This window comes from Gadus chalcogrammus, chromosome 8 (genome assembly GCF_026213295.1).
Source record: "Gadus chalcogrammus isolate NIFS_2021 chromosome 8, NIFS_Gcha_1.0, whole genome shotgun sequence".
NCBI lineage: Eukaryota > Metazoa > Chordata > Actinopteri > Gadiformes > Gadidae > Gadus > Gadus chalcogrammus.
In genome coordinates, this window is record NC_079419.1 from 18,044,533 (window position 1) to 18,061,147 (window position 16,615).

Sequence of the window (16,615 nt, forward strand, 5' to 3'; positions counted from 1 at the left end):
AGGAACTACAGCAGAGACAGAGAGAGAGACAGAGAGATAGAGACAGAGAGACAGAGAGAGAGAGAGAGAGAGAGAGAGAGAGAGAGAGAGAGAGAGAGAGAGAGAGAGAGAGAGAGAGAGAGAGAGAGAGAGAGATGAATCGTGTTAAAGTTTTACATTTACACAAACAACCACACACGCGAAGAGCAATAGGATGACACTGATGTGGTGTGTGTGTGTGTGTGTGTGTGTGTGTGTGTGTGTGTGTGTGTGTGTGTGTGTGTGTGTGTGTGTGTGTGTGTGTGTGTGTGTGTGTGTGTGTGTGTGTGTGTGTGTGTGTGTGTCTGCCGCACAAACGCATAGTGTTCAAATATGGTCACCGGCATCCGGGGCATTCCTTCCTGCAAGGCCAGGATAACGGTTGCTATATAAAGCATTACATATACCCCCCCCCCCTCCCCTACACACATACACACACACACACACACACACACACACACACACACACACACACACACACACACGCTTGCCTAAACTAACACACATACAGAGGGGGCGAGAGAGAGAGATTCTTTCGGATCAGTGGTCAGTGAATCGGTTAGTGAGCATTTGGTGCTGACTGTCACACTCAACTCTAATCTGGTACACCCACTTGGCAGCTACGACCCATATAGACATGCACACACACACACACACACACACACACACACACACACACACACACACACACACACACACACACACACACACACACATACACACACACAATTGTACATATAACTCCAGACATGTGACAGCAAAGCCGTTAGTAGGTGACTCAAGCTGACGGGAATGACGCAATGACATCATCAGGCAGGTCCAGCAGTGACATCACTGTGTCGAGAATTGATGTGCTCAGATATAGGGGAGTGACATCACTGTGTCGAGGTTAGATGTGCTCAGATATAGGGGAGTGACATCATTATGTTGAGGATAGATGTGCTCAGATATAGGGGAGTGACATCACTGTGTCGAGGTTAGATGTGCTCAGATATAGGGGAGTGACATCATTATGTTGAGGATAGATGTGCTCAGATATAGGGGAGTGACATCACTGTGTCGAGGTAAGATTAACATGTCCGCTCTTGGCTAAACCGTACCTATATCATCAATATCATATATATATATACACACATCATATATCTGTGTCATCATTGAGCGTCCCAACAATAGAAAATTATCAAATAAAAAGCGTTTTTTAAGAAAAGTATTGTATTTCATATATTTTAATATATTTTATTTACAGCTCATTCTACACAAACGCACGCAGACACACACACACGCACACACACACACAGTGTATATACAACACAGGCTGCCGTGTGGGGAATAGCAAGCCTTGCGGTAGCTTCCAACACACAACCCCACACCAGGAGCTACGGGAGACAGAGAAGGAGAAACAAAATCCAGATCATACTCAAAAATCACAAAAAACACCCACATTTACATAAAGAGACAAAATTAAACATTTCACACACAACGGATAAAAACGAGATGTGGGGCCAAGAGATTCGCCTCTCATGTCTGTGTGATCAAATCCATCCAGACAGCGATGGGTGTTCTCAGCAGATCTGAAGGAACACATTGTTTGATCTGATTGGTGATTCAGGCGGCCCCTTGGCTGTAGGGACAGATGTTTATGCTACAGGTGTTGTGCTTTAATGGAAATAACTTGGCAATGCTGCAAACATGGAGATGAACACCTTCATGGGCGATTTTTTTTTCTCTAATATTGACAATCAATATCGACTCTGTGGAGGGCATACTAACCCTAACACTAGTACTATAAGAACATTATTTATTAGCCAGTTGGAATCGTTTGTTAACCCGGAGGACATCAAATCCTATGTTTTTCTTCATACATTTCCAGAATACATCGCTAAAATTGTACCGTTATAAGATTACAATGAGACTAAGTACTGTTCTTGTAGCTCTTTTAAACATCGCTAGTCTCACTATGGTTCGCTCGGGCTTCAGAGTGCTGCTATCAGTGACTGTAATACTACCATAGTATGACAGTACTAGCATGATATTTTTTTGCTGTACAAGCGCGTAACAAACCCTAACTGTAGACCAGTAGGCTGGACGTCCACACGCAACACAGTGCGACCGTACCGATCAATGAGACCCACTGTATTAGAGACAATGTTTATGAGGCCATGCAGGGTATGGATATGGACCAGTCTGTACATCACACTTCTCCATCAACGAGAGCAGCATCGGGATCCAGTACCCAGGTCTGAAGGAGGGTGGAGGGCTATGGGAGGGTTCATGGACAAGAAAGCAGCTGATTGGTCAACGGCCCTGGGGTGGAAGAGGCTTGGACAGTATGAGTCCGAGGGGCCGAGCCGGAGCGGGTGGTCACGACCGGCTGCTGTGGCTACGGTGGGAGGATGTTCCTGCGGGCGCCGGGACCCGGATCCAGGGAAGGACAGACGGTTCTTTTGAGGGAGGGGGAGGGGCAGGGGGCATCGTTCACGTCCTGCGGGGCTCCAGCCTATAGGAGAGCTGCGTCAGGGCCCGCTGGTTGTCCACCACGCACAGCTTGCGGACGTAGCCACGCACCTCGGCGTGGTTCTTGTTGGGCTGGCAGATCTCCGGGTCTAAGGGGGGAGGAGAGAGGGGTGGGGGGGGGGGGGGGGGGGGGGGAGAGGGGTGGGGGGCAGGAGGAGAGAGGGGAGGGGGAGAGGAGGAGGGAGGGGTGGGGGGCAGGAGGAGAGAGGGGTGGGGGAGAGGAGGAGGGAGGGGGGAGAAGGCGTAGGAGAGAGGTGAGGGAGAGGAGGAGAGAGGGGTGGGGGAGAGGAGGAGAGAGGGGTGGGGGAGAGGAGGAGAGAGGGGGGAGAAGGCGTAGGAGAGAGGTGAGGGGGAGAGGAGGAGGGAGGGGGGAGAAGGCGTAGGAGAGAGGTGAGGGGGAGAGGAGGAGAGAGGGGGGAGAAGGCGTAGGAGAGAGGTGAGGGGGAGAGGAGGAGGGAGGGGGGAGAAGGCGTAGGAGGGAGGGGAGGGGGAGAGGAGGAGAGAGGGGGGAGAAGGCGTAGGAGAGAGGTGAGGGGGAGAGGAGGAGGGAGGGGGGAGAAGGCGTAGGAGGGAGGGGAGGGGGAGAGGAGGAGAGAGGGGGGAGAAGGCGTAGGAGAGAGGGGAGGGGGAGAGGAGGAGAGAGAGGGGTCGGGGAGAGGAGGGGGGTGCAGGGAAAGGAGACAGAGAAGACAGATGAGACCAAACCATCCACGGCCAGACTGAGCTACTGACTGATCACGGACAGGGCGGCCTGGCTTACTGAACGGCTGGCTCCTGCAGTGTCTCACTTGGCGAATCGTGTTGGCGATGATACGCTGATGAGACCGAAAACAATTTGAAACAATGAAATCCAAATAGTTGCACGTCATGTAATGCATCGTTTAAAACATGGGTTACAATTTTTTTTTCCAAGATTTGCATGGGAGCCACATACCATCTTCTCAAAGTTGACCATGCCGTCAATGAGCGTCTTGTTGCCCTCGTGTGTGAAGGTCATATCTGTACATAAAGGAACACAAAGAAAATAAATGCACGCATAAGTCATCCCATCATGTCTATTGTGTGACTGTTGTTGAGGGAGAGAAAGAGAGAGAGGGTGAGGGATGGGAGAGAGACTACAATCAGTACAGGGGGTCGTACCTTTAAGGAGGAGGGGCATAAAGGGGATGATTGGCGGCTCCAGCTTGGTGACAGTGAGCCGGTAGGCCCGGTGGTTCCTGGATGGATCCTGACAACGGCCAAAATACACAGAGGTCAAAGGTCAACATACCAGACTGAAACAGAACTGAGCAGACAGATCGTAGTGTCGTGTTCCCAGGCACTCACCATCATGCTTTCAAACTCAGCGTAGAACTTCTTGAACTTGCTGGGGAGTTTCTGGAAGTGGAAAGCGTACGGTAAGTGAATGCCAGTGGTCGCATTCCATGAAAGCATCAAAGACGGATATAAACTGGAATTAAGATTGTGCGTTGCTCTTCTTTATTTGGATTTGAAAGATTGGTAGACCGTATATATAACAGCGGCAACAAAACTTCTAAATTGGTGCTTTGAATATCAGTTAGAAAACGTTTTGTTTTTGAATGTCTCAACTGTGCTTTCATGTGCCTGCTGCCTTGCTATCCGTTTGTATTCATTACAATCCTTTTAGTGATGTTTAATGTCTGCCTTATTTCAGACTCATTCTTATTTCAGACTCAAAAATCTTTTGTTTTTTTTAATCTAAAATATGGGCCCAATTCGTCGGATGTAAAAGTCATGTAAAAGTGTCAGTAGCGACTCAAGTCGCGAACGCTTCTCACAATCGTTCCCACTCAGAGTGCGGTAACTACGGTAACTTGGCATCAACGAGCAGGTTGCTTACCTCCCAGGTCTGGCTCAGCCTGCTCACTGCAGGGTTGCTCATCCCCATAATGATCGCAAAGAATGAGTTCAGGTTCCTGAACTCTCGGCAGCTACACACACACACACACACACACACACACACACACACACACACACACACACACACACACACACACACACACACACACACACACACACACACACACACACACACACACACACACACACACACACACAGTCACACACAGTCACACACAGTCACACACAGTACAATGTCAGGTCACTTTGTCTGTCACAATAGCACATTATCTTGCATAATTAGTGCGAACAGTGTGAATGAGAGTGTCATACCACCAGCTAAAGTGACGCAACACGTTATCAGAGATCGGACACTTCCCACACACACCCGCGCGCCCAAACGCACACACATACACGCACGCACAGACACACAAACACACACACACACACACACACACACACAGACAGCAGCCGGCTCCACTCACTGCGCTGCGATCTTGATGAACTTCTTGAGCAGCTGCACCCTCTTGCTGAGCGTCCCACACAGGCAGACCTCGGTGACCACCCACAGCTGCACCTGGTTGAAGCGCCGCAGGAAGAGGTCCAGGTTGGCCGTGGTGCGGCGGAAGTTGGTGCGGCCGAACGTGTGGTACAGCAACTCGTGCTAGGGGGGGGGGGCGGGGGGGGGGGGGGGGGGGGGGGCGGGGGGGGAGGGGATGGAGGGGAGAGGGGAGGGGGTAGAGGAGAGGAGAGGAGTGGAGAAGAGAGGGGTGGAGAGGAAAGGAAAGGAAAGGAAAACATAGGGGAGGAGATGATAGGAAAGGAGAGGAGGAGAGGAGAGAAGAGGAGAAGAGAAGAGAGGAGTGGAGAGAGGAAAGGAGAAGAGGAGGGAAGTGGAGTGGAGAGGAGAGGAGAGGAGAGGAGAGGAGAGGAGAGGAGAGGAGAGGAGAGGAGAGGAGAGGAGAGGAGAGGAGAGGAGAGGAGAGGAGAGGAGAGGAGAGGAGGGGAAGAAAAGAGTGATGAGAGGATAGGAGAAAAGAAGGGAGATAGGAGAAGGGGAGTAGAGACAAGATAGGAGCAGAGGAGAGGGGGATAGGATAGAATGTGGGAGAGGATTAAAGCATGAACTTTGTAGGAGTCTAACCGGACATCATCAATCAAACTTAAGCGGGTTCCTCTCGAGGAGGAACATTCCAGAATGGAGAAAATGAGAAATACGACTCAAGTAGGTCAATTAAGTGGATTGACTCTGTCATCAGATAAAATAAATGGTTCATATCCCTTGTTAAACTAGGTATTAAGTACTTAATTTATTTCTCCTAATGCTTGTTTAAGTACACTTTACTGCAGTATGAAGCTGCTCGGGACCAGACGCTGTGTTATTAGCTGCAGTATACAAGTCTCTGGGTGATATTTAGGTTCAAAAAGAGCTCTAAATGTGATAAATGTAAGCTAACTGTTCCTCGAGAGTCAAATTTGTTAAATGTTTTCGTCCCATAGATTGAATTGGGAAATACCTGGGGGCCCTAATGGTTAGTGTGTGTGTGTGTGTGTGTGTGTGTGTGTGTGTGTGTGTGTGTGTGTGTGTGTGTGTGTGTGTGTGTGTGTGTGTGTGTGTGTGTGTGTGTGTGTGTGTGTGTGTGTGTGTGTGTGTGTGTGTGTGTGTGTTTGTGTGTGTGCATGTGTGTATATTTATATATCTATGTGTGTATGTGTGTGTGTGTTCGTAACTGTGTATATGTTTATATCTGTCTGTTTGGCTGCGAGTGTGTGTGCATGTGTTTGCATGCACGTGGGAGTGTCCATGGCCTACCTCATGCACACAGCTGAAGAGCTCCCAGTCGTAGAGGGTCATCTGGTAGGCCAGGTCCTTGGAGCTCATCAGCTCAAAGCTGGACATGGACCCAGCAGTAGGACCCTCCTGGTCAGGGAGGGGGGTCTGATACCACACACACACACACACACACACACACACACACACACACACACACACACACACACACACACACACACACACACACACACACACACACACACAGGCACAAACACAACACATACCCACACGCACTCACACACACAGGCACACACACACACAGACACAGAACGGCAGTAACAGTAGCGTCACATTGTGCACGCGCGCACCGTCATTGTTCGTCATTGGGTTAGATCACCCCTGGCGTCTGGATTTTAGACTGCCGCTTTTGTCCCTGATCGCGTCCCACGTTTCCTAGTGTAGTTTTTAGTTTTTTCCCTACGTCTCTGTTTCTCTGTGCTAGCTAACTGTCTGCCAGCCAATCTTTACCATCACTGGATCCATCTGTCTCCCGGCTCTGAGTGTGTGGATTGCTTGCTCTGGACCCGGGTGAGTACATTTGTGTGTTTGTGGTGGTGTATACCAAAGGCCAGATCCTCGATATAGTGTTCTCCGCCTCCCTACCCGTATCTATCCCCCTTCCTCCCCCCTTCCCACTCTCTGATCATCTCTACATCCTCTTCTCCACTCCGCTACCTTCTCCCCATAATCCCCGACTATGCCATCATGCTCAACTCCATCCTTTCTGATTCTCTGGACTCACTGGCACCCTGGAAAACTTCCTTTGTCTCATTCACTAACTCCGCACCATGAACGAACCCGCCTCACCGTTCACGCCGAAGCCTACAAACATCACATCTCCTCCGACCGCGACGCACTCCAAGCTGCTAAATCCGGCCACTTCTCTACCCTCATCAACAGCACCAACCGGAATCCCCGCATCCTGTTCTCCACCGTCCACAATCTGCTCCAGCCGCCGGACATCAATCCACCCTCCTCACCTGACCTCTGTAACACTTTCCTCCTCGCCTTTTACAATAAAATCTCCCAAATCAACAGCTCCCTGACTGACGCTGTCAGTCCCTGTCCACCCGCCCTCCCATTCTCTCCCTGCCTTCCTCCCTGTTGACTCCTCCGACATTTTGGACATCATCACTGCGTCCAAGACAACCACCTGCTGCCTAGAACCCCTCCCAACGACTCTTACCAAGGCTTGCCTCCCTGTCCTCATCCCCAACCTCACCACCCTCTTCATCAGTCTCTATCCCTTGGTCATGTTCCCTCTGTCTACAAACTTGCCTCCATCACCCCCATCCTCAAAAAGCCCACCCTTGATCCAGCCGACCTCTCCAACTACCGCCCCATCTTCAACCTGCTGTTCCTCTCCAAACTCTGGAACGCATTGTCCCCGCCCAACTCCACACCCACCTCCATTCAAACAATCTTTTCGAACCCCTCCAGTCTGGCTTACGCCCACTTCACAGCACCGAAACTGCCCTTGTCAAAGTCATCAGCGATCTCCTCACCTCTGCAGACTCCGGTGCCCTCAACATCCTGCTACTACTTGACCTCAGCGCAGCCTTCAATACGGTCAACCATTCCATCCTCCTTAAAAGGCTGCGTCAACAGGGTGTTGAGGGCACTGCACTCGACTGGCTCACCTCCTACCTCACCGACAGGCAGCAGTGGGTCTCCCTCTCTGGCCACGCATCCACCCTCTCTTCTGTCACACAGGGGGTCCCTCTGGGCTCAGTCCTCGGCCCCCTTCTTTTCATCTGCTACCTCTTCCCCCTTGGTCACATCATCCGCAGCCTCAACCTGGACTTCCATTGCTACGCTGACGACACCCAGATCTACAACACAAAACCCACCCCAAAATCCTCCCCTCACCCAACTCGAAACCTGCATCTCTACAATAAAAACATGGCTGACCCACACCTTCCTCAACTTCAACAGTGACAAAACAGAGCTCCTCCCTATAGGCACCAAATCCACTCTCAAAAAAACTGGACCCATCTCACTCACCATCGACACCTCGACCATCACTCCCTCCCCCCTGGCACGCAATCTTGGTATTATCCTCGACCCAACCCTCTCCTTTGTTCCCCATGTCCGCTCCATTGTCAAGACCTCTTACTTCCACCTCCGCCGCATCGCCAAAACCAGACACTGCCTGTCTCTTCCCGTCTAGACTAGGAGGGCAACTCCCTCCTCGCTGGCATCATCTCTCATTCCCTCCAAAGACTCCAAATGTTCCAAAACTCTGCTGCTCGCCTCCGCACTCACACCCGGTCTCGTGAACACATCAGTCCCGTTCTCTACACTCATCCACTGGCTCCCCATCAAACAACGTATCGATTTCAAAATCCTCCTCCTGACTTTCAAAGCTCTCCACCACCTGGCCCCCCCCTACCTGTTTGACCTCCTCATCCCCCATCGCCCCTCCCGGACCCTGTGATCCTCCTCCACTCGCACTCTGACAGTACGACCATCCAAACTAAAAACCTTTGGTGACGGAGACTTCTCCAGAACAGCACCCTTGACAATGGTACGCCCTCCCCCAACCTGTCCGCGACTCTCCCTCTCTTCCCTAATTCAAATCCCGTCTAAAAACCTACCTCTTTTCCCAGGCATATGACCTCCCCTACCCATAACCACCTTCGTCCCTATCTACTATCACACTCCACCTTGCTTCTGTTCCCTGTTGTGCGGGCTTCCGCTTGTCCCCCCTGATTGTCATCACCCTTTTCGTGTTTATGTCTCCGTCACTGTAAGCGTCTTTGGGTCATTGAAAAGCGCTCTACAAAATAAATGAATTATTATCATTATTGGTAAGTACCACACAGGGGCGCACATCCATTAAAGCTCGCCTCCCATCCTCAGGTCGTCTTATATACTGCTGTAATGAAGCCAGAGTGTCTCAGACAGTACATGAGAAAGCAGCTGCTCCTCACCAGTGCGTTGAGCTGCTCTCTGGGACAGGAAAACAAGCGGCCGTTGATTCCCACCGTGGAGAACACGGACACGTCATTGGGCTTCAGGATCAGTTTCTCTGGAACACAATACACACACTTGTTATATTCAAGCACGTTTCAGACACGTTTCAAGTGGTGCAATATCTCTTGCCTAAATAAAATATTGGAATTTATGTATACACAGAATATAAATGACGAGTAAAGTGTGAATGATTTAGTCTGCTACCGATGCAGCCTTTCCATCTGTTTTTCCAAAGGAGGTCCCTGCTGCAGCATTGCTAGTTAATCTCATCATCAGTGAATCAATTGAAGGCGATCATACGTCATACAGAAAATACACAGTGAATGGCAGCGAGAACTTAATGTTTACACTCAGCGCTTTGTATGAGGCAAGGCAAGGAAAGGCTGTATTTATACAGCACCCTTCAAACACCATAGAGAGTGATTAACATCGGCGGCGATCCCATTGAAAGACATGTCAAATGCCTGTCGAAAGCCTTCAAGAGTGAACAGCAGCCTCGTACAGCACTGCAGTACAATGTACCACATAGTGGCGTGTTGGTGTCACTACAACACAAAACACCCAAAGCTGTCAAAAAGACCTGGCTGTTGAAAGTAGTTTGGCAGTGCCGGCGCTTCTAGTGTTAACGTTACGCTGCCGATAAACTACAAAACCTTTAGAGCCACTGTAGATAAACTACCCAATTAATAAAAGACAAAGTAAACAAAATACAAAATGAATAGAATACACTGTATATAAAGCACAAATTGCCGGGCGAGGCTCACCCCCAGAAGAGCTGAGGTGGACCAATATGAGCTCATCGTTGGTGCCCAGCTTGTCGGCTACTGCGCTGATCACCTCCCGGCCTGTGGCTGCCACGGCAACACGGATGGTGCTGTAGGTGTGGTCACTGCAGAACACCTTCAGCAGAACTAGACACACAAACACACAGTCACATTTTACATTGATGGAGCAGAGACAAAATATTGAGATTAATGAAATTAATCAAATGTCCATACTGTATCAATATCAGGGATTGGTTTATTCAGACACACTCACACACACACATACACGCACACACACTTTATTGCTCTCATCAGAACATCAAATTTCATGTTAAACATTCTTTTCAATGCTACTACAAACACACATACAAACAGATGCACATAACATGATAACCATGTGCAACTGGGAATCCATTGTGTGTGTATATGTGTGGGTGTATGTGTGTGCGTGTGTACGTGCACACGTGCATGTGTATGTGCACGCGCGTGTGTGCGTCTGCGTGTGCGTGTGTGTGTGTGTGTGTGTGCGTGTGTGTGTGTGTTTGTGTGTATATGTGTGTGTGTGTGTTATTCTGACTAATGAGGCACTCACTGTCGTCCTGGTTCCTAATAGGTTGCTTCTTTTGAAGTCTCTCCTCTCCGTGGCTGAACTGTCGGATGAGGCTTTTCTGGAGGAAAGACAGCACAGTGTGTGGTCCACATCACACAGAAACACATCACAGCCCAGATGGAAAGTACACACAGGCAGAAAAACATCACAAAACACATCCCCCCCAAGATACCTTCTTGGACGATTTGGCTTCTTCAGAACTGCAAAATGTAAGAAAATAGACAAAATGGGTTTGAGATCGTTGGAATGAAACACGAAACAAACAAGCGTTTCAGTTTGGTTTGGCTTTGTTTGTTACAGCAGAGCGTATCTACGCTGCGATCACTGAGCTGAGAGAGAGAGACGTACTGCAGTTTGACGACTTTCTCCACGTCCACAACAAAGTCCTTCAGCGCTCTGAGCATCCTGGAGTCGTTGGTCACACTTCCGTACAGCTCCTACAAACACACACACACACACACACACACACACACACACACACACACACACACACACACACACACACACACACACACACACACACACACACACACACACACACACACACACACACAGGCGAGACGACGAAAGGGAAAAAGCGGGGAGAGGAGAGAGAGAAAGGGACCAGGTTTCTTAGTTTTATATCAAAGTTTAACCAAGTTAAAAATATATGTATTTTTTAAACAAATTTATTTTCCTTCACCAACTGCATTTCAGCCTTACGATCAGATCAATTATTCATCTCCTTTAAGCAGACCCTTTAAAGAAGTCTTTAGGGCGCCTACAGGCTAGGGATGAGTCCCTTGGTGATTGAACCTAGTCCCTTTGGGTCTGAGAGCTGGCCCGCCCTAGCCCCCCGCGCCCGGCCCCCTCACCTCCAGGAAGGCGAGTGCGGCGGGCTCCTCCTGCAGCAGGTAGCTGTGTGTGCTGGCCCAACGCAGGGCCAGGGTCAGCACCTTCCTCTTGATGGCCACCGTGTACTCCACGCGCTCCTGCTCCGAGCCCGGCGGGGCCGCACCGTGATAGGTTCACAGCCGGTTAAAGGCCACGCTCCACCAATCAGGGAGAACCTGCTAGTTACTCTCATTACAGGTTCGACGGCTGACGTCGGGGTTCGAACTCAGAACCATTTGAATGGGAGTCCAACACCCTGCCTCTAGTTGTTTTGACTGATAGCCGCCCAACCTAAATAAATCAACATGTAAATAAATCATATTAAACATAACCACCCGTGTCTCTTCGGAGAGGTCGATGTGCACAGCTGGGCAGATGGGCTGCACCGGATGCATAATTAACAACTGATAAGGTCACTTATTACTAATGATTACAGGTGAGCGGACAACGGGAGAACAGGCCACTGCTGGTTGGTATGGCAACAGAGGTGCTGCTGTGATGGATCACCGTGGATCAGGTGATCAGTGGGTGAGAGGTGCCCTGGTGGTTGTAAATCACCCCTCATCAGGGGCTCTAACTGGGCTCTAGTGTAGCGGCGTGGTGAGGGATGAGAGGAGGGAGGCACCCCTTAAAGCACAAGAGGGAGAGGGGGTGTGTGAAGGGCCGCTAGGGAATAAGATCATACCAGGAGGTTTTCATTAGACCTTGCTAGACAGGAAGAGAGAGGGAGAGAGAGAGAGAGAGAGAGAGAGAGAGAGAGAGAGAGAGAGAGAGAGAGAGAGAGAGAGAGAGAGAGAGAGAGAGAGAGAGAGAGAGAGAGAGAGAAAGAAAGGAGAAAGATATCAAAAAGAGAAAATGAAAGCGAAAGACATAGAGAGAGAGACAAAAAAGAGAAAAATAAAAAGTAAGATCGAGAGTAAGAGTAAGTGTACAAGTGAAAGTGAGAGAGAGTGAGAGAGACTAATAGGGAGCGAGGCAGACAGTGTAGGTGAAGCAGAAAGGATATTGAGCCAGAAGGAGAGGACACAGCTGGCTGTTGGGCATGAAGACACATTGCATGAGGACAAAGTCGTCCACCGCTGGGTCTGACAGAGCAGCAGACAGCAGAGAGGAGGAGCAGGAGAGAGGAACCAGGCAGCAGAAACACAGAGATAAAGGAAAGGTGGTTACTCAAACTACCCATCGTCATTTAAACAGAGAATAGAATAATATTGTATATTCTGTTTAACACAGTCTGTATTACGCCGTCAAATATATCTTGTACATTTTGATGAACTCCAAACTCTGAGTACAATTGGGGTTGGGGTTTGGTACCTGGTTCACTGTGATGCGTGTCCATCCTCATGGTCTCCAGAAAGTGTTCCAGAATCTTCTCTGGCGTCCCTGATATCACAGTGTACCTAACGCAGGACAACATGGTACATATTGAAAAGCATGTGATTAAAAATATGTAATTCTATTCAGGCAAGGCAAGGCAACTTTATTTATATAGCACTTTTCATACGGCAGACTCAAAGTGCCTCACATATAAACATTGTCAAACATAAAATGAAATAATGGATCAGTAAAAGAAAACATATGCAAAGAAATGAATTGATTACATTTAATAATATATTTGTTAATATCTTAAGGTAATGGAACTTTAATAAGCACATTTCAGCACAAAACGTACACTGGTATTTTAAACTTGTCATTTTCTAAGTTAGGTCACTACTAAACTGAATACTAAATGCTACACACACACACGCATGCACATGCAGGTGCAAACACTAAAAACGCATACACCTACGTACACACATCCACACACACACACAAACACACACACACACATTGGAATGTACACACACAAAAACACACACACACGCACGATAAACATGCATACACAAACACATACAAACACACCCATACAAACACACACACGTACTTGATGCTTCCCATGGTCGAGGCTCGAGGACTCTTCTCCAGCACCAACACAGGCTGCTCATGTTCTTTAAGACGCACTGTATTCGCTTCTACATCCTAAACACACACACACAAACATCAAAAACAGGTTGTATTTATTGTTCGCAAAAAAAACAATATTGGTGTAATGTCTGTCGTATGCCAGTAGAGGGAGACAATCATCGCAGAAAAGCCATCAAGTCACGCTGGATTGCAGTCTGTCTGCATTATGTCAAACAGATTGCAATGATTGAAATTGTGGATAATTATAAAGCCAATAAAACCCAGGATTGAGCTCCAGGTCGAAACCATAATTAGTCTGTCTGTGTCTTATTTTCTAACTTAATACAGCAACTAAATTATAGAAAATAAATGTGTCATCTACAGACTAGCCTCCATTTACAGGCTCTCTTGTGACCCATTTGTTGTGCAAGAAAGCCTGGAGGCTATTGAGCTGCGAATGGGCAGAATGGGCCTGACAGGGGGTGGAGGGTGGGGCGGGCAGCTGGCCTCCACACGGTAAAAGACTGGTAAAACCAATTATTTGGTACTGACCAGAAAACAAGCAGCATCTTCCCCACAAACACATGTAAGTCCATCAAAGGCAGACCAACGAAGCCGGTATGTCAGGGGCAGAGCATGTCTGAGGCAGTGTGACTGAGTGCAGCGTGTCCCACCCTGAGTATCCTGTTGAAGTCCTCCTTGTCCACGCGCAGGAAGTGGCAGTGGTCCTCCCGCAGCACGATGGACGCGGCGCGCGGCGAGTCCGTCACCAGCGCCAGCTTCCCGAAGTCATCGCCCTCGTGGAGCGTGCACACCACGCCCTGACGCACACACACACACACACACACACACACACACACACACACACACACACACACACACACACACACACACACACACACACACACACACACACACACACACACACACACACACACATACGCACAAGTACAACTTTACAAAATGAAGTGTTGTCTATTTTAACGGATAGTATAATGGATTAATACTAACAACAATCTTTCAAATTTCTTTCTTATTGAGCTGCAGCCGTAATCCACGAAAACGGGCTTCAATGTAATCCCATGGGCAATAGTGCCCCCTCAATGTACGCCCTCTAAAGTGCTTGTTGTTACCCATGACAGGCTTAGATTATATTCTATCATTATGTGAAGGATCCCTACAAAGTAACAATACTTATTTCTCTATTTTCTGCTTAATCCGTTTGGTATTATGTCCAACCAAACAACTCGAGGAGAAGCCTCGCTCTGTGATCTAGTTGTGGCAAGAAAATGTCCCTATTGTCATACAATCTCAACTCTCCTTCGGACGAATCTTTGAGATAACACTAAGCTATTCTTTCGGGAGTCCGACAAAACAAACTCTCTAGAGAGATACGGAGAGAGAGAGAGAGAGAGAGAGAGAGAGAGAGAGAGAGAGAGAGAGAGAGAGAGAGAGAGAGAGAGAGAGAGAGAGAACGATAAGACAGAGAGAGGTACATAAAGTGAGAGCGCTAGATAGACAGAGGAGGTTAACTTTCTTTGGCATGTAAATATTTATTTTCCATGGCAATAAAGCTATCTTAAATAGAAACAGTAACTGAGCTGGAACAATTGACAGAGAACACCAGAGAGAGACAGAAGATTTGTTGCACGAAATTGGGCCAGAAATCACAGTGAAAATGTCCCAAATGCACGCCAATACTCTGCTGCTGGTATTTCCTTGTTTGAAGTCTTTAAGGATCAACAGCCCCACATCTTCTTCTCCTTGCAGTTGTTTATAAATTTGACTGCCATTATGTGTGCGTGAGTGTGTGTGTTGATGTGTGAGTGTGTGTGCATGTGTGCGTGTGTGCGTGTGTGCGTGTGTGCGTGCGTGCGTGTGTGCGTGCGTGCGTGCGTGCGTGTGAGTGTGTGTGTTTGTAGTGTCTGTGTGTGTGTGTGTGTGTGTGTGTGTGTGTTTTATAAATGAGAGTGTGTGTATGTTAGTGTGTGCGTGTGTGCGTGTGTGCGCGTGTGTGTGTGTGTGTGTGTGTGTGTGTGTGTGTGTGTGTGTGTGTGTGTGTGTGTGTGTGTGTGTGTGTGTGTGTGTGTTTGTGTGTGTAAATGAGAGTGTGTATGTATGTTAGTGTGTGTGTGTGTGTGTGTCAGGAAGAAGGAAGAGTAAACCAGTATGAGTAACGTCCACACGACTCCCCTGGAGTCCTAATTCAGTGATGAGTCAGAGAGGAGTGTGTCGGTGTGTCAGTGTGTCGGTGAGTCGTGTGCCGGTCAGGCCGGGGGTTGGGGGGTCGGTGATGGTTAACTGTTTAGTCTGCCGCTGCTAGTCTTTTAGGCTTTAACTGGTGGGGAGCTGGGAGTAAATTATCTCTGTCTGCACAGACAGAGCTTGGATTGCAAAACTGAAGCAGAAAAGCCATATAATGATGTGTCATATAAACACACACACACAGAGAGGTCCCTGGACGCTGTGTTCTGTTCAGTTATTTTGCTATCTCTCTTTTGTATGGTTTGATTAAAATGGACAACGTCAGATTAATTCCCTCTCTCGCTCTCTCTCTCTCTCTCTCTCTCTCTCTCTCTCTCTCTCTCTCTCTCTCTCTCTCTCTCTCTCTCTCTCTCTCTCTCTCTCTCTCTCTCTCTCTCTCTCTCTCTCTCTCTCTCTCTCTCTCTCTCTCTCTCTCACCTTGCCGTAGATCACCACGTTGACGGAGCCCTTCTGGATGATGTACCACGACGTGCCCTCCTCTCCTTGATTGAACACTAGATTCATGTTTCCAGAAGATAAACGACAGAAGGACACACATGAAGACATCACAGCCCAAATCCAGTTTACACACAGATAGTATTACACTATTAGCCTTAAAGGCTATTTATTTGAGAATATTTTTTGTCCTCTTTGATGAAATCTCTCTTAGCTTTCAATGACAAGTGTTTAAGTGCAACACTCAAGGCAACACTCTTCTTCCTCTGCTCTTTTCGACTGTCTCTCCATCTAATCTTACCAGCAGCAAAGCAACTTTTACAAAGTGGAATATAACGCAATGTGTGAACTTACACACGGTCCCTGCTTTGGCGTGCGACTCAAAGATCAGGACACTGGCCAGCTCTCTCTTTACCTGCAGAACAGAAAATATTCCATCAAACATATGTGACCAAACTTCATACAATCGATGCAGATATGTCCGGACGATTACAAATCAGTAGTACAGTCCTCATCCTACAC

At 48.4% G+C, this 16,615-nt stretch overlaps 1 protein-coding gene across 1 annotated transcript in view; it reads right to left on the reverse strand.

The window, feature by feature from the left end:
- Positions 1-2,351: 2,351 nt before the first annotated feature.
- LOC130387488 (rap guanine nucleotide exchange factor 4-like) overlaps positions 2,352-16,615 on the reverse strand; it is a 31,097-nt gene continuing 16,833 nt past the window's right edge. The window contains exons 11-30 of the mRNA XM_056596590.1: positions 16,448-16,508; positions 16,076-16,152; positions 14,068-14,214; positions 13,374-13,468; positions 12,764-12,849; positions 12,456-12,534; positions 11,431-11,581; positions 10,925-11,013; positions 10,749-10,776; positions 10,559-10,634; positions 9,967-10,113; positions 9,160-9,257; positions 6,206-6,331; positions 4,878-5,056; positions 4,394-4,484; positions 3,859-3,909; positions 3,673-3,760; positions 3,467-3,531; positions 3,293-3,347; positions 2,352-2,621 (exon numbers count right to left, since the gene is read on the reverse strand). Of these exons, the coding sequence (XP_056452565.1) occupies positions 2,494-2,621; positions 3,293-3,347; positions 3,467-3,531; positions 3,673-3,760; positions 3,859-3,909; positions 4,394-4,484; positions 4,878-5,056; positions 6,206-6,331; positions 9,160-9,257; positions 9,967-10,113; positions 10,559-10,634; positions 10,749-10,776; positions 10,925-11,013; positions 11,431-11,581; positions 12,456-12,534; positions 12,764-12,849; positions 13,374-13,468; positions 14,068-14,214; positions 16,076-16,152; positions 16,448-16,508 (1,917 nt within the window). The 3' untranslated portion in view covers positions 2,352-2,493. The remainder of the gene's footprint in view (positions 2,622-3,292; positions 3,348-3,466; positions 3,532-3,672; positions 3,761-3,858; positions 3,910-4,393; positions 4,485-4,877; positions 5,057-6,205; positions 6,332-9,159; positions 9,258-9,966; positions 10,114-10,558; positions 10,635-10,748; positions 10,777-10,924; positions 11,014-11,430; positions 11,582-12,455; positions 12,535-12,763; positions 12,850-13,373; positions 13,469-14,067; positions 14,215-16,075; positions 16,153-16,447; positions 16,509-16,615) is intronic.